General features: G+C 39.6%; 1 protein-coding gene across 1 annotated transcript in view; it reads right to left on the bottom strand.

Annotated features, from left to right (window-relative positions):
• Nucleotides 1-18,932, bottom strand: part of GALNT12 (polypeptide N-acetylgalactosaminyltransferase 12) — a 50,445-nt gene that overhangs the window by 13,381 nt on the left and 18,132 nt on the right. The window contains exons 5-7 of the mRNA XM_035550633.2: nt 17,129-17,246; nt 10,108-10,284; nt 7,535-7,666 (exon numbers count right to left, since the gene is read on the bottom strand). Of these exons, the coding sequence (XP_035406526.1) occupies nt 7,535-7,666; nt 10,108-10,284; nt 17,129-17,246 (427 nt within the window). The remainder of the gene's footprint in view (nt 1-7,534; nt 7,667-10,107; nt 10,285-17,128; nt 17,247-18,932) is intronic.

The following is an 18,932-nucleotide window of genomic DNA, read 5'->3' as shown; positions in this document are numbered from 1 at the left end:
CTAAAGCAAAATAAAACTGTTGGGACTGTCTTGACTTTGGGCATTGAGCCAGCCAGCCACGATGGCTTCCCTTAGGAAGGACACCATGTCAAATGAAGTGGGCAGGAATCACCTACCATTAAGCTATACTGAAACCCAGCTCCCTACTTTCAAATTATGTTGAAATCCAGCAAGCCTGCAACGCATACAGAACGAAAGAGTCTGCTGCGTCTTGAATTTCCACCACCCAGGATCTACTTCTTCAATTTGCTTATGAAAAGAAGACTACACCCTTTTCTCAGCTTTTCAAATAAGAGATGTAAAACAGATTTGTTCTAGAAAGTACACCAGTACCCTCTTGAGGTTGAACAGACAGTCAGATTTTAAAACCTGAAACCATGAAAACAGGTAAGATTTATCATTTGGAAGAGACACTAGATATGGCATTAGATGTTCTTTACTACTAGTGCTGATCTCTGACAAAAATAAGTACGTACATTTTACATAAATTTTAAAATATTAAGCTACATCATTTCAAAAAAATCAGGCTAATTAACAAGGATTCACATTTAAGTATTCAGGAGCCAAAGGTAACTGAAATTAAGTGGAACAATGCCATAACAATTACAGAATCCTAGTATTAACCAATTAACCAAATTAAAAAAAAAAATAAAAAGGAACAAAAGTTTTGTAAACACACGTTCAACCTGAATGCCCCCATTACTGGGTGTAATTACATAACAGACAAAAAGAACAAGCAGAGCAAATCTCAGAAGTTACTTCAGCAGCGTGCAATTTCACTTCTCTTCACTGGTAGCCGTAATAATTATATCCTCTGTTCTTAGTGCAGAGAAAAAGCAAGACACAAAGGAATTGCGGAAGGCTAAATCCAACCAACTAAACCTCACAAGACCCAAGCACACCGCAGAACAAACCACAGAAGTAAGAAATTTAAACCCTTGTGTTCTACATATATTTTTACTTTCCCAACATCGAATTTTATTACTACCTGATGTCTTCTTTCTACTGCTTTGTACCCACTCCCACTGACAAGCAGCCAGCTCCCAGCACTCGGTGTGCTTTGGCTGCGAGCCCAAGCCAGGAGGAACGAACATACTTAGGGCCAGGGAGAAAAACCATGGTGCCTTGGTCCTACGGAGACGAGCTAGAAGCTCTTCCTCCTCCTCTCACCCCCTGCAGAAGGAGGCCTACGGGAAGGATTTCCACAACTGCCCACGAAGCTGCCATGTTATAGGACAGAGAGAAAGTAGCAGGAGGGTAGAGCAGGGAGAGCCACTTCCCCTGCACTGAGCAGTCTTCACCTCCTTTCCCCCTGCACGTCCTTCCCCCAGTCTTCCACCTCTTTTGGCAAACCTACTAATGTGTTAATGTATAAATTTGGCTAATGTATAAATGTAGAACTGCAGGCTGTGCCTTTTAATTCCTTTCTGAACATGTTATTGCTATACATTTGGTGCAATTTTTCATTAAAATTGTTGTTTCATCAAACATCCAATTTTGGCATATTATAAAAAATTATTCAAATTTTTAGCATCGAAGTATACCAGAAGTGAAATAAATCCTCTGGTCATTCTTTCTACAGGCAATGCTGCTTGGTTTGATGGGAATACGATATACTATTGCACCTCAAATCTGAGCTGTCAAAAGAAGACACTTTTTTTTTTTTTTTTTTACCTTTGTAACACTAGGCAAGAACTATATTTACCAAAACAAACAAACAAAACAGGAAAGAAAACTCTTTTACAGATGATTTTTTAAACACACACCATAGGACAGACAAAACAATAAGCTTCTGACATTTCTACATTCTATGTAAAAAAAATTCAACTTAAAGCCATACCCACTTAAAAATGATAATCATCTCTCTGAAAACATAAATCAGTTTCTGTTGTTGTCGGTGGCTGTCCTCCAGATCAGAGGGTCTCTCATTAGTATTTTTAGCAATGTATGACTTTGCTTGACAGTCTACTGACTCCAGGAGGAAGATGATCGTAGCAAAGGACTTATCCTTGGTGCCTTTCCAGACAACCTGAAGCCTTTGCTATCACTCCAAGTGTGTGCCCTTCACTGTCATTACCTGGCATTTGCTTTAGCATGTGCCTTTTGTGGCCTGTAATTTTAAATAACTTATTTTAAAATGCCATGCTCCACCAGAACTACCACAACTTGGGCACAAGAATGCTCTCCCATGCATGTTACACGATGCCCAACTACAAAAAAAAAAAAAAAGCTGTATAAAAGACTACTAGCTTAAGCTCCACTTCAGATGGTTTAAAACTCATTCTGTACTCATATGATGCTACTCTCATTTGCTCTCTCATTTTCTTCTTTGAGGCATAAATACTTGTGATATATGCAGACATATTCCTAAACATACATGGTCCACATTTCTACCTGGTTCTTTTAGCTTATTTTATCAGACATTGGTAGATGTTCTTTCATACCCACACTTTATCAGGAAACCAAATAGATGTTTTAGACCTTATGTGTGGGGATAGCAGATGACCTGATAAATAGATAAACGACCTGACCTGAGATGGCAAAGATTTGAAAGTAATCAGATTTTCAAATCTGATTGCAGCACCATTTACGCTGAAAAATTAGTGGTCTGTTCCTAGGCAGAAAAAAGCCTAGGAGAACTTGTGAAAATAGTGTTTCCCTTGTTAAATGAGGATAGACAGTTTAAGTTCTTTTTACGTACAGTAGTTCTATCAAAATAGTAATCGTCCATTCACTGCTTAAGCTATCTTTGTTCCAATATCCACTGTAAACAAGTCATGCAATAAGAACAAAATTTTCTCCATGACTTACCTCAATTCTTTTGCAGAATGCTGCATTAGAGAAACAGAAGCAAGAAAAATGTTGATCACCTTGCCATTAAAACACACAGTTCAGTTTTAAAAAGTTCTGCCCATGCTGTATTACTGGCTGTGCCTTTTCTCCACCTTTGTCTAGTGGTGAAACATTGCAGGTCTACTTTACAATGCCAATTATCTACTGTTCCGTTTGGAGGCTGGGACAGGTAATAAATAGCAACCACTGAGATAATCAGCTCAGACCTTTACCTTTTACTACTTGGAGAAACATAGTCTGTTTTTTCCTAATTTCTGGACACTTGCATATAGCTATAGAGATACAGATGACATTCTGTAAACAATTCTTTGCATTTTTTTCAAGATAAAATCAATTTCATATGATTGTAAGCACTGAATGAACAACGGATTTTTAACATTAAAACTTCATGATACTATTTGATAAACACAGCCAGCAGAGCACAGCCAACCTTCCTTTTCATCCACAGAATAGAAGAGAATCCTCTTTATTCCTCCACTGTGACACTGGTATTGATGCATTATTGGCATGGGCAGATAATATCCTGTGACACAATAAGACATGAAATTGTAGCAAGCCAACAACTTCATGGTACTGACCAAGCGTAAATTTTTACCTCAAAGGTAATTCCAGCAGTCACAGGGAACAATTTTATTGAGTGCATGCTACTTTCATATCACCTTTTTGGAAGAAAAAAAAAAAAAAAGTGTAATATCCTCAGATTCCTGTTAACTCCTGAACTGCATGTACAACACTGATGACTACGATTGAATGAATTGATGATATGACACTGTTGTTGCAATTCAGCTGCTCACCTCAACAAGTGCAGATCTCTCTAGGAAGCTCAAGAATATACGAGCACATCTCAAGCTATGTTTTGTTCACTTGAAATTAGTATCAAACACTTGAATTTCTCCCACTTCCTTAAAAAAGTCTGTCTCAAGCTTTAAGAGACTGCACAGCTAACGAAGTGGTGGAAAAGCCCCTGGACCATGCAAAATTCTGCACGGGTATCCTATGTTGGGTATCAAATCTCAAGATCTAGTCAGTGGTAATATCTTAGGTACCAATTCAATCTCAAGTGGCAAATTCTACAAATTTTATTATGTTTTAGAGGTATAACCCCCAGGAGGCTGTTCTGGAGTCTGATACCTCTAAGAACTTGTAACACTGGACATGCAATACTTTTTTTGCTTATACATCTTGAGCTACATAGCTCAGATCCCTTCTTCTGAAAGCCTGTCCATATATACCACATTATTTAGGTAATTCATAACACGATCTCTAATTTCTTAGCAGAACAAAATTCTTCCTAGTTTTAAAGGCTGATGCTGTCTTCCTTCCTGATCTTTTTTAAGGTTACGTCTGGTCTTAATTAAAAGAAAATTATAATTAAGCATTTGGAAATTCATTGAACATCAGATGCTCTTGGGGAAGAATGTGGAAGTAAGCTATTAATAGAAAAAATCAAGTTTTTGACCTCTCAGTTGACTCCGTTGGCCACAGATGTCTTTAAGGATAGGTGGTGAAGAGTCATGGACTAGATAGTTAGAATAGATATCTATTGGCTTAGTTGCTTCACATTCAGCCTGAATATTCCCTTGCTTTGTAGCTGTGCGCTTCTACTCACCACTAACAGGAAAAGGTCACAGCACTGCCCAGTCCCCCTACCTTCACATAACTGCACGATGCAGCAATGTCACAGTGCTGATATTAAACCTGAGATGGCTCAGAGCCCTTCCTAGAGGTGCCCACACCAGCCACTGCAAGCTGCAAAAACAAACAAACCACCAACAACAGAATCAAAGTCAAAAGGTTTAATTTCTGTCCTATGCAGAGCTCCGAAACTGCACATGCACTCCCATGGACTACTTATATACCTGTCCAAGGCTTTAAAATGGCTTAAAAAAGGCAGGTGGCTTGAGCCAAGGAAGGAGATGGACCATGACTATGCCTATAACCTGGCAGCTGAGGTGTCCCACAAAGAAACACCCTGCACTCTCATTGAGAGCTCTCGAAGTTTCTAGTGCGGTTTGCTTCACCATGCCACTGTGCTAAACACTGCTAGGCGCTCAGATGGGAAGCCGGGTTGACTTCTCCAAATTTTCCTCACTCTTCAGTGAAAATAGTGAATAGGGACTTACAAGGTGCTCCTGCACAGATGCTATGCAAGAAATGGTTTTGATCAAATGGAGTTTTGGTAAGATATTTTTAGGGAATTTGTCCTTATGGTTATTTTCTGTCTACTGTTGGTATCTCATACAGCAATTAAAACTTTTTCCAAAATTTATTCTCATAACGACCTCTTTATGCTTAATGTTTGAGATAATATAAAAGGGGAAATTTTAAGTTTTGAACTTCACTGTTCCAGCTCTGGAACTTTAAAGAAAAATCTGACATATTAAAAAAAAAATCACAAACAAGAACACAAGTAATATTCATAGTACCCCTTCTCAAAGAATGATTCTGTTCAGAGTACGTAGTGAAATCACCATTGTGACATTCCAGATTCATTGTTGCTAAATGGTTTTTGCATGAAGCATAGTAATTTTATTAGTAAGACACCTTTCCCTATTTCTAGGCCTCAGGGAGTTCATAAGAAGGTAACCATGACTCGAGCAAAAATATCCAAAAATTTGTATGTTTAAATAAAGTTGTAGGCAGCAAGCATTTTCAGACAGCCAATCCTGGTAGAGATAATAAAACTTTGTCAAGGTATCAAGAGAAAAACATTAGCACAAGTGTCTAACTGCCAGTGCAGGACACCGAGTTCCACTCAACAATTCTTGCATTTCTTTCATTACTTTGTGGCTGACAGATTTGTGGGTTTTGTGTGATTTGTGTGATTTGTGGGTAATCTTAGAAAGATTTTCAAATTCAGTGTAAAGATTTTCAAGGGAGGGAGAAATCCCCATATCCCTTGGCAATTTCTTTGAACAATTAAATAACCTCACGCTAAGCAGAGATGTTAACAAAGCCAACATTTTTAACCACCGTGTTTTTGTGAACCAAAAAAGCACTACACAACTAACACAGGAGTAAAGAACACGATCAATGATTCATTGAAGTTAGCAGATGGGACTCAGTATCCATAAATCAGTTGAATCAGTAGGTGTCATTTTTGTACTGTCACTTTTTTAGAGTATAACTGTACTTTAATCACATTTTAAATTCTTCCTGCCAGAAAATGGTGTATTCTCATTATGCTCACAACTAGATGACAGCATTTACGAATTGTTTTTAGAGAAATATATAGAGCACAGCTAAATTACCCCGTTGATACCTCCAGGAGCTCTGAACAAGAATTATTTTTTCAAGGTATTGTCCTAGACACCTTTCTTGAGGATGACACACACAGTTAATCATGAAAAGAACTGCACAAATCTCTTCCCTTCCCAAGAAGGGAGAAACTCTATCACCACCTCGAGTCCAGGCTTTCTTTTGGCAGGTGAAGGATGGAGTCAGAGGGGAGGTGCTGGGTAACGGAGGATACTACCCTTCCTACCACTGATCACATAGTTTTGCCAATTCATGTGCAAGCTCAGAGACAAGCGGAGCAGGGTGGCTGCTCTTTTAGAGGCTCCTCGTGGCTTTGCTGCATTGCTGCTGACCGATGCTCACCCAGAGGGAAATGTAGCTCCCTGGGGAAAACTGTGCCATTTCCCTATGAGAATCTTTTTCATTCAACAGGTAACAAAGCTATTAGGAACCACATCTCCCCGAGTCTTCTCTATCTGTTTCGTATGCACACAGTGATCAGTCTTCTTCCCTCCTCCAAAGAAGACCCAGCAGAAACTGAGTAACTGGAGTGCAGACAACAGCAAGCCAGGGCTGTTGTGATACTGTCTGGAAGCAATGAAGCAGTGTTGGAATGCAGCTTAGCTAGATTTGTAGAGTGACTGAGATACGACAAAAGTACCTAAAAGTCAATGGGGCATGTGTAATCAGGGAGGTATGTTATACATCTTTGCCAGGCAGAAAGGTGCAGCCTCATCTTCCTGATATGACAATGCAGCAGGTATATGACGATTTTTTAGAGGTATTTGCTTCATTATCTGTCTTCATCCCTTCCAACTGAGATTACAGTAACATGATATATATATACATGAAGCTACAGTTTATAGTTATTTGTAAGTTGCAATTAGCATAGAAACTTGTTGTCTCTTAAAAAAGGAGAAGATTCTTATACTGAGCCAATGAAAATTGCTTATGAACGAATGCTGGTCAAAAGTGACCTCCAGATTAAAAATTGACACGTTGGTTTTGATATAGAGTTCTGTATGATTGGTCATCAATTTTAATCAGATAAAATGTACAAATACATGTGTCAAAGCACACTGTTTCTATTTTCTAATTGAAAAATTGAACAAAATACTTCAGTGCTTTTTTTTTGTTGTTGTTGTTATGCAACATTTCAAGAAATTAAAAAGTCATCCTTTGCTTGGTTTAACACTCTCAGGATGTCATTTTGAAGGTGTATCTCATGGCAACGTTACCAGTTCTCCCACCCTTTCACAGAACTCCTTTATAAATAGTATCCCCTCACATAAAGATTCTGATAGAAACCACATTTTGAAGTCTACCAATTCTAACTAAATTCTATCAAAATTCCAAACTGGTTTTGGCATAAAAATACCTTCATAGTGAGTTAGCAGGAGAGCTCAGGGAACTGCGAGGAAGCCCGTTCCCAGCCACCACATACCATGCCGAAGAAGCCTGGTCTGTCCTCAGGTACGTGAAGCTCTGGGTACACGTTCTCCAAGAACCATTTGAAGTCCTTACATTTCAGCTTCTCTCGAAGGAGTCTCCTCTCCGTCACATCTCCATATGGTTCCTGAAAGAAAAAAAAAAAAAAAAAAAAACACAGAACAGATGCTCCCTTTTAAGTTATCTGTATACATTATTAGGAACCGTATGCTAAAGTGATAAGTAGGATTTTTAACCAGGAAAAATCCCCATGTTTGGGTGCTGCACTTGATTTCATTATCCTTCCATTTGTAAAATGTTGACAAAAAAAGGAATTGAATTGGAATGGTACACACAGAATTTTAAAACGTTCTAGAAGACAGTCAGCCTGAGAAAACTCCAGAATATCCGCAAGTGAGGAAGTCCTTGAATACAGATTGCTGAAACTGAGAAAGTGTAGTGAAAAATACACTTCTTTTAGCTGGATAATTGAAAATCTCAAAAGCAGTGAATGAATTTTGAGAATTTTAAATTATTCCATCATCCATTTGTAAATTACCTATAAAAATGTTTTTGCACTTAACTGATGAAATTTGTAAAATCTGCCAAGGTTTCCTTTGAAATTCATGTGGGTATTTTTTGGGTGGGGAAGTGTGAAATCTTAAATCTTCAGAGAAAAGCCTTCAATGTAGACTTTCTCCTGTCTATGGATGGGAGCACAGTTCACATCTTTTCATGCCTATCTTCCAAATCTATCTTTATATTGACTAGGGACTTCAGACACTCAGGCATGATTTACTGTTTGCAGTCTCCAGATTCTTGCAGGTCACTTGACACACTCTTTTATCACACCAACAATATATTTGCTTTTCTCAAAACTGTGGAAATATCACTGAAAACACAAAGCAGATGTAAAACAGAGGCAGAGATGCCTGCTTGAATAAACAAACAGCATGACATATTAGCTCCAAGGTCTGAACATTAATCTTAAAGCAAAACTTTACAGAACCAAATTCCGCAGCCTTAGCATCAATCATTTTTCCATTATACCGTGGAACTGCATGTTTGGGTTAGATGAAGTAAAAGTTTCTGAATTCAGCTATTGAAGCCTATGGTGTACAGAATACTATGGAAACCACAACGCATTGGTGGCAGCTTTGCTGCATGAAAAAAAATGCAAGAGTCTCAGCTTACAGCCACCATGTTACAAGCAAGCCAATATGCGAAGCTTATGTTACTAGCACGCAAATAACCTTTAAAATTCTGTCATGACAGGCATCAGCCGCCCAGAACTTAAAAACTGCCAGCATGTATTGCTGTTTCCTCTTTGCATATGACACATGCAGAATCAGGCTAGTGTTGCCTGTGAACTCCCAAAGTCTTTGGATACACAAAAAACATACTTCTCTCAAAGTCAGACTCCAAGGATAAAACCTAAATGCAGTTTATGACGTTAAATTAAAACAATTACTACTAACACATGGACTATAATAACCTAATTGCCCAGTTTAATCTTAAGGAACATGAGGTGGAAGCTAAACAAATTCTGCTTCCCCAGTCTCCTCCAGCACTTCTTTTAAAAACGTGGTGATTTGAAGAATATTCTTGTCACAGGCATTTCTACCGGGATACGGGACACTCGCACATGTTAGGAACTCACTGTGTCACCTCTCATTTCTGATCAGGTGTATTCAGAGGCGGGTGTCCAGCAGCCTGTGCTGCACAGCTTGGTTCTGCCTTCCAGTCTACAGGCCCATCCTTATAAATACAAGCGAGCTACCGATTTGCACACTCCTTTATTGTTCTGACCTGCTCAAATTTCACACTATTTATCTTCTGAAATATCTTGCTAACCAATTAACATATTTTCTTCTTCACTGACAATAAAAATATTAACTTGAAAAAAACAAAAACTAACAGAACAGACAGTACAAACACTCCAATAAAATTATTTTCATCTGAGTTCCCAGAATTGATTTTCATCAATTTAATGTTTTCAATATTGATTTTCTTTTATTTTTGTTTGTTTATTTAAATTGAACATTGTGCAACAGTAAATCAAACTTGGGAAAATCCATTTTGTTTTATATAAACACAAAGTTTCACCATTAACACAAGACTGGTGATCTTACTAAATATTACCACCAAGCTGGTCACTTAAAGATCTACGGTCCATTGAACTGTGTTGACTAACATGCATTAATTGTTTCTGTTCTGTAATTTATTATTATTGTTATTTTTAATCGATACAATCCTGGATCACCAGATCACCTGTTTCACAGAAGCACACATTTCAAGATAAGCAATTGACCCAAGAAAGGAGGAACTGTTTAACTTTATTCTTTCATTTATTTATTCATTCACCCATTATTGTCACAAGCTTAGCTGCCTTCCCAACTTACCAAATTTCTAATTTTCCCAAGAAATTAAAAATTTACTACATATACATTTATTAACTGTTTGGGAAAATGTTTCAGAAGAAATAAAAAAATATTAAAAAGCCCTTCACATTAAACATTAGTTAAATTATCAGTTATTTCATTGAAAAGAAATTCAACTCTAATTCCAAGAACAATGGATTTAACTCACCAGGCGAGCGTGTGGGTTTCGATGGTAATAAAGCTCTTTATATTCATCCATCCACACTTCAGCTGCACGTACGCTGTTCGCCAAAGCCTTAGACCGTGAGTAGGGAGCTTGTTTGGGGAAAACGTGGCCTACGTGTGAGCATGGGTGGATCTCAAGACTTCCTCCACACTGCCATATCTGAACAAAGAATATAGATTGTGCACCATTAATTTGAGTCTTCGCAAGCACAAGGATATAGGGACAGCAAACCCTTGCAAGGATAATACTTTCCCCAAGAATATCACAGCGTATTATAAGCAATGCATCCAATAATTTTGTGTCTCATCTAGCAAATAAGGTGGATTAAGTTACTTCCTCATGAACTCAGAGCAAATCGCAGGGAGTAACAAGGTGATAACCCCATTTCTGGTTTTATCAGGTGTGCAATTATCCCTTTCTTAGTTTTATTTTCTCTGAATGCACAATAAGAAACGGTCCACAATATTTCTACAGGCCTAAATGTGGTCTACTATTCAAGTTATACAGGCATTATTAACAAAAGAGCTGTATTTCTAGTCCAAATTAATCATATGAATAGCCTCCTCAGAAAGAAACCGATGACAGTTACCAGAAATCTAACCTTTCTTTGCCTGTATTCTACTGGCAAGCTGACTTGTCAAAACCTGTAAGCTTGTCATGCTGGAATATGATTATTTGTGCTCCCATTTGTATATTCACCATATGAGAATAGAGGTATGGGTGCCTAGTCATAAAATGTGACTAACCTTTTTAATAGGAAAACTGGAACAGGAACCCAAGACACGACACATAAACAAACAAATTCTGTAACTGACCCACAGTGGGCCAACCAGTATCAGTGGAGAAAAGCCCTCCCCTGTCTAAGTAAACCAGTATTTCTACTTATTGTTGAGGAAAGTACATGAGGCTTAATGGGGAACTGGCAGAACTCAGGGCTCTGGCTCCCCAGGCCAGGAAATGTACACCTCAGGAGGTAGAGCCAAGTGCCAAGCATGGACATGAGCCTCAGCACTCTGTACAAAATTCCATAATTATACTCCCTGCCCTTGAAAACTGTGGCCAACACTTCTTAACAGACCTTTTGCAGTCCAACCCCACGGCCACATCCCCACCATCGGTTCAGATGTCCAGCTTGAGGTAATGGAAAGAAAAACACAGCCAGGTGCCTGCCATGTAATGCTGCGCATCAGCACAACGTGGCAGGCTCCCAGTTTCTGAAGGGTGCCTGAAACATGGTTCCTGAGATTTAGTCAGGTGGGAGGAAAGGGAAGACACGTTGCTGCACTTGGACAACCTTCAGGCTATCACCAATGGCTCCCACAGACTTTCTTTAGAAGCTTTTTGCAAGCTGGCACTCCAGTGAGCTAATTCTCCTCGCTTATTCAACCACGTGTAGGTGGCAACTCATCTTTCCCAAGTAAATGGAGGACAAGGGAAATTGGCTAAGAATTGTTTAAGGGGTAGAGAGGCTTGCTGCCTGATGACCCCTTTGTATGACACATACATATTTAATTACCTTTTATGGAAATGAACACAGCAGGCGGGAAAACCATGAAGCAGAAAATGAAACCTGGGTTCTTAACGATCTTAACAGATCAGTGGTAGGCCTTCCCCCAGCTCCCTCCCAGAACTTTTAGGGATCCAGTAGTCACTACAGATGAACGCCTCCAGCACACACAAGACAGATGTTGCCTTCAGATGGTTAATTTCTTTCTTAAGTTACTTGTGATTTCTCTCAAATATCTTAATTTAGAGATCATTGAATGTTGTCTCAGTTCCGCTGGTTTGGTTTTGGATAATGATGTTAGACTGACAAACACTTCTATGAGGGGCACAATACTGTGCTTACTGACAAAATTTAAGCCCTCTAATACATACGTTTACTTTTAACACAACTTAAAGGATTTCTTAAAGGTAGAGGTAATTCATTGCACAACTGTGCAGAGCACTGGACAATCTTCACTTCCTGGATTTAAACTGATTTCTTGGCTTTCACAGGAGGTTTCTCTGTTTTTTTTTCTCATATGGGGAAGAGGTATGGTCTTCTTTTGAACAGAAAAATGATTAAAGGAGTTACACAGCAAACTTACAGTTCCATACTGATCTCTTCTTAAACAACTTCCATTTTTACAAATATAAGTTACTGCTATTTCAAAAGCCACTAGAAAACCAGCCAACCACTTTCACTTTAGGACCTCCCTTGTTGAGATTTCTGTTTCAAAACAACAACTATCTTACATTATAATTTTTACATCCAAAATTACAGTTTTTTAAAACTGAAATTTATCAGACAAAAATTTTGTCAGCAAATATTAAGGTCCATTAAATTTATTAAAGTCTATCAATTTCCATATTCGTTTTATTCCATATAAGTATTTTTTCATTGATGATTTGTGTTTTGATCAGTCTGTTTTCAACAAGAACATGTGAGCAATGGACCATAAAGTCTACTGAAGCAAAAGTGTGGAGTTATAAAAAGATGCACTTTCTTCAACTCTTCCATGAGAAAGTCTGATTTAAATGGAGTAAAGCAGCCCCACTCTATTTATTAAATTGCTGCCAAAATGAGAATTCCACAACATCTGAATTTTCAGTAATTAAAATTCTGAATTTCCCTAAGAAAATAACTGTAGGTTGCTAAGCAGTGCTCATTAAATTCTTCTTCCTTCATTAAAAAGGTTTAAAAGTTCTTGTCTTCCTATTACAAAAAATGAGATATATTTCAGCTGATTCTTCAAAAGATTTATTTATTTTAAAAGAAAGCATATTTTGACTTCTATCTAGAATCAGGTACAAATGGAGAGTTGAAAGTAAATCAAGGAATTCAACAGAGACACCAAATTTGATCACTAAAAGCTAAATAAGTGACTCTGTGGAAGCTTCTCCCCTGAAACTATTTCCACGTCCTGTAATAGAGAGGCACATTAGATTTCATTTATACTTTGCCTGCTCATGTGCATGCAAATATGTTTCTCCACTAGGTCTGTCTGGCTAGCAGCTCTGATTATAAAAGCATACCTTTTTTTTCCCCGACTACAAGAAAAAAACAAGGTGACATTGGTTTTACTTTCACTTTCATCTTGATGTACACAGGCTATAAACATCTTTTCTTTTCTTTACAGGGATGAATGCTTGCATTAGGGAAGAATAACAATAACACTACAGCTCTCACCTTGGGATCCCTGTCCCTGCCAAGCTCCTTGGAGAAGTGACCCAATTGCTGGGTCAACAAATGCTAAATAAGAAAAGCAAGTTGGTGTCAAGAAAGTAGTTTGCCCTATGAGCTACATTCTCTGTGGTAGCATTTTAGAATTCTCCAGAAAGAAAGAAAGAAAAAAAGAAAGATGGTACATCCTGAACAAAGACAGGGGGTATGCAGCCTGTCCCCCATGCAAGCTACTGCTATTGCAAAAGAAATTTCCACACTGTGAAACAATACAAAAAGATTAGAGAAGAGCCCAGTCAATTGGAGTTGCAGCAGGACCAACAGACAAGGAAATTATAAAAAAAAAAAAAAAAAAAAAAGGATTTAGCAGTAAGTAATTTTGCCTTTTTGAATATATGCATTTTTCCTTTGTGCTGTGATGGTGGGTGAAAGGACAGATCACAGACATACCAGCCTTCCCCAGAAGAAAACTTCCCTGCTAGTGGTGCTGCAGGGTAAAAAAAAAAAAAAAAAAAAAAAATAGAAATAAAAAATCTGCAACCAGATCAATTGGCGAAGGAGATGAGAGGGCACTGCTTTGCATCCCTTGGGAAGAGGAGCTTCAGTGCCCATTATGCCCATGAAGTAAAATTTTATCTAGCCAAATAGCTTAATGCTATCCCAAATCAAGGTGCATTGACTCAATTCTGCATTCAGCACACAGCCTCAATCTCTCTTAGTCATAAGCTTTCAGCCAAAGCTTTGTCCTTATTGCACCTCTCAAAACCACAAAGAACTTCTTCAGCTTAGAATAAATGAAGTAAGAGAAAGAGGAGGCTTGAGAACAAGTCCCTTCTTGTCCCCAGGAGGGGGTGGAGTCTTCAGAGACAAGAAGAAGAATGAATTAGTTTACAGTGAGTTTCAGGTCCGGTAGGTCCAGAAACCACACAGATGAGGATTAGCACTGATTTATCCCTCGACCTTCTTCAGCACTGTGAGCAGCAAGAAGAGCACATGAAGAACATTTTCCTAGTGCTCTGCTCCCTTCCACAAAAAGCCTCATTGCAGGAGGCACGCACAGGGGGGCTTGAAATAAAACAGAGGAAAGCGTGTCACCTGCTGTTTGGTTCCAAATGCCTACGTCTTTCTGGCAATCTGCACTGGTGAAATCAACGTGCCCAGGTGTATTTGCTGGCCCTTGGAGCAGCTGCCATGGCACGGTCGACCATGCCAAACTGTCTGTCCCCAGTTTGACAGCCACTCAGTCCATCTGCAGCCTACAGGGAGCTGGACCAGCCCCTGAGAAGAAAACCTTTCCCTGGGTCAAAGAGGCAAAGCCACTGCTCAGTCACACTTTTGCGTCACGCAGGGTCAAATGCCTGTTTTGGGGAAGTAGCAACATAAAAACAGAGACCCCTGCAAGAGCTCAACAGAGGTCAATGGCAACAGCTTGGATTGACAGCAGCAGACAGACCAGGGCCAGTCCCTGTAATATAGGGCAGGGGCTGGGCCTGTCCTCCTGTCTGCAAGCCTCAGTTTCCTAAAAAGTGAGGTGTGAAGAGCAGAGAGTGAAGAACTGCATGCAGACGGCCATCTTCCAGGCTTTCTACAAGGAGCTGGTGCTGGCCTGCAAGCCCCACAGCTCCAAAACCCAACTCAGAGAAGAAAATCAGTCATCTGGGGCAGTGCTACCCCTAGTTCCTACCGGTCAGAAGGCAACCATTTCAGGGCCACCAAATCTGTGGCAGTCAGGATCCCAGCAGACATTTCACCACCACGAAGCAGATCCTGTAACGCCCATTTCTGCCAACTGTGGTTGTTGCTTCCAAGCTTGTTGCTTTGGGAGAGATGCAAATTTCTGCTGAGAGGCAGTGGATACCGTACTGTTTTCAAAACCAGCATCCTCTCCACCTCACCGGTGCTTGGTCTGGTTGTGCATGTACTAGCAGACACAAACAATTGCTTCCAAGAGCCAGTCTTGCTCAAGAGATGTGCACGCCTACTGTGATTGCTACTGTGATGCTGCACGTTTGCAGCAGACGGTGTCTTGCTCTCTGAGGCAGCTGGCTGCTAAGTCTCCAATCTCTCCTTAGTTGTCTGCTGCAATGCTGTCACAGCTGAACAAGGAAGAGACGCACCACCAGGCATGTACATTGCCCTAGGAGAGCAAGCATCTCTCCCCAGAAATGCACGACTACCTCATCGCCATCACCCCTTCCTCGTCCCTCATAAGCAAGAAAAACAATTCTCACTCACCAAAGAGAGCTGGGGTTGGCATCCACAAGCAGGCTGCTGTCCAGCTTAACCTACCTTGGGTTGTGAGTGATGGAGCCCCCTCCTACACCACGTGAAATGTCTTACCCTAGCTAAGACTGCCTTTTCACAGTGACAAGCACCATCAATTCTTTGGGGCCACAAATATGAACCCAATCCATTGCTGCTTGCGGCTTCCTGAGAAGCCTTGCAAAAGGAGGCACAAAAAACATTTCATCAAGAGCTATTTTGTAGCTCCTGACCCTGTGACTGAGTGATTATCCTAAAGAGAAGTGCCTTCCTGTGGAAAGAAGAGACTATTGTTATGCACACATCAATGCAGGTTGCACCAGAACTGCAGCCAGATGGGAGATGCCTGCTTCAGAAGCTCACAGACCTCACGGAGGTGGGTAAGCTGCTCTGAGCCTCAGGCTGAGGCCCCCTGAATTTGCTAAGACAAGTGAGCTGTGAGGCTGGACTTTGGTGCCGGAGAAACTTATCTCTACATGAAATAGGAGGCAGTCAGGACTTCAGATCAAACAGTGATCCCAACTGAGAATTCCTCCTGCAGAAAGAAACCATATCATTTCTGGGTCAGTGCTTATTGTCCTCCTTAGCCCTTTTCTTCCCTAATTTTTGTGCCCTCTTTGCTCGGATTTCTGCAGTACAGGAGACAGGCACAGCAGCCACAAAGACGGCACATTTCTTCTATTAACAGGCAGACATCTAAAGCAAGGTATTCTGCTGATGCTTCCTTCCTCATGAGAGTGTTTTTTTAACATAAAAATACTATTTATCCCTGAAAGCTGCTCTCACCTAGTAAAAACAAAACCAAACCACCAATCCCCACCCCCTGCAATCCAGCGACAGACAAAAATGCAAATATGACCATAACATGTATCTAACGAGGAACAGAAAAAAACAAAAAGGGAAGGCATGGTTGGTAAATTGTGAACTCCCTGCAAATCAAAAATGCAACTGTGGGGTACATTTTAAAGCACCACTGTATTACTTCAACACACTAAGGGTGATGTGGGACAAACCAGGAGCAGGCAGTGCTCAGTGGGAATCAGCAGTAGTAACACGTAACAGCAAAGCTGAGGAGGACACGACTGCTTTACTCCTCAGCCTGGTCTGGCTCAGACCTCTCTCTTCCTCTGCCTTAAGTCCTTTCCATTCCAGCACAGCTATGTGTCTGCTTCATGCCTGAGCCCAGGTCCACCCTCTGGTGGGGTACCTCACTACACTTCCTGGAGATTTTCCCCTTGCGTTTCGTAACCTTTATACAAACTTTTCCTGACATGAAACAGAATAAAGCCTTTAAGAAACACAGGCTAGCTCATCCTGTCCCACTGATAACATCCATCAGCTGCTGTCTGTTCTCTCTATCAACTGCTACAGAGCACTCCAGAGTCAATTACAAACATGTCTTTCCAGCTATCCGCTTCAAGCCACAGAATGTAAACTTCATATTCTAATATCATACAGCTGCTTATATTTTATACTGACATTCAGAACATGTCTTTGAGTAAAAGGATGTGAAGAAACAAGTAAGAAACGTATTTTTACGCTTATGAAAAAAAAACATTCAATAGAACCACCTACCCTAAATGAGAACTCAAGGTTTTCTCCTCCCCAGACTTCCATTCCTGTGTCGTATGAACCAAGATAATCAAAATACTTCTTGCTCACAGAAAACAATCCTCCTGCCATGGTTGGAGACCTATAAGAGAGAACAGTAACTCTGGATTGAATTAAAAGAAAAAAATATAAATTAAAGAACCAATGCAATGGATTATAAATACATTTTTACTTTCCATTTTCTCAGTCTTCTGAACACAAAGTAACAGTCAGCCATTAATCAGTTAGGTACTACACTGTTAGGCCATTTGAATTTAACTTTTTACTAATAAAACTGTATCATAAACGAGCTCCAGAATGTATTAAAATAAAAATAACAATGAAATGACAGAAGATAAAAATTATGTTGATAAATTTTTGCACTTACAGCACCTTTGAAACTGCCCATAAATGACTAGCCTCTTACTTTCAAAAAACAGACCATAAGCAGAACTATTTTAGTCAGTTCTGAAATTCCAAGTGCAATATACATCTGTATTTTCCTTAAGTGGTAAGCAAACACAGATCTGTGCGTTAACAATTAATAACGACATTCCATTAATATCAAGCGGGAAAGCTCTCAGACATCAGCAGAGCAGAATTAAATAAACATAGCCTCTGGAGAGATTTTTTCTTTCTAAGAAGACCTACCCACCTGTATTTTTTGTTTGTTTGTTTGTTTACTATTTTTGACAAAAAATCAGGGGCCAAGATTGGAACCACACTGATGGGGCATGCTAAAAGGGCACAAGGCCCTGAGCCACAGCATAGTTAAGGGATGTTCTTTCAGTAGGGTAGTGTGTGCTTGTGTATATAAAATTGAGTATGTTCAATTTTGCTCCTAATTGTTTACAGTCTAAGCAAATGACCCTTTTTAAAGTGCCAACCAAATAATGCCGGTTGGAAATAAATTCAGCTGACACTTATGAAATTTACTAAATTGCTATTGATATACAAATTAACAAATGCTAGGTGTAGCGATCAGTTATTCTTAATATGTCAAAACTAATTTTACCAGCCATCTTTTTGAAGCAACAGTCTTATACTGTCATACGTTGTTTCAAAGAACGGAAAGAGATAAGGTGAGACAGAAGGGAAAAAATATAAACATTCAAGCTCTTCTGTCTCACTCCAAATCTAGTCTTTCCAAACATAACTGTCAGTGATATCAGCCTCTCAGCACTGCTGCTTTCTCCAGATTACTGTACCACTTGCAGAGCTTGGTCCTCAGTCTACCTTGAAGCTTTATCCCTCATCATTTTCCCCTTGGCATTCCAAAAACAATTCCTTCTTGTGGAGAAGAAAAGCATCACGTTTAAGCTAGCAGCTTTAAAAGTTTTGACTCTATTTTGAAACTTTTTTTGGAGTATGTGAACTAATATATGCTGAGAAGGGCTAATTTACTGCCTCACTTTTCCCATTAAAAAAAAAAAAAAAAGCAAGCTTCTTTTCTCTACGCTGAGGATAAATTCATTAATATTTGTGAAGTACTGGGTATTATTATCATGATAAGCGACCTAGAAAAGACGGGCAAGAATGAATCATTCTGTATTTGTTGTAGGCTATAAGATGACAGATTATAAATAAAAGCAAGGACTAACAAAACCGTGACGTTAAAAGTGCAGAACAGCTGCTTCATTTCTCACAATGCACTGCTGAAACACAGCAACTTCCAAGTGGAGTGCAGCATGCTCTCAGCTCTCAGGATTCTGTCTACAGTGCCCATCTTCCAGATGCATCCTTTGCAGACTTACCCCACCTCTCCTAAAATACAGTATGTATGTACAGT

The sequence above is a fragment of the Cygnus atratus genome, chromosome 2, assembly GCF_013377495.2.
Source record: "Cygnus atratus isolate AKBS03 ecotype Queensland, Australia chromosome 2, CAtr_DNAZoo_HiC_assembly, whole genome shotgun sequence".
Lineage (NCBI taxonomy): Eukaryota > Metazoa > Chordata > Aves > Anseriformes > Anatidae > Cygnus > Cygnus atratus.
This window is presented reverse-complemented; position numbering and strand designations above follow the sequence as displayed.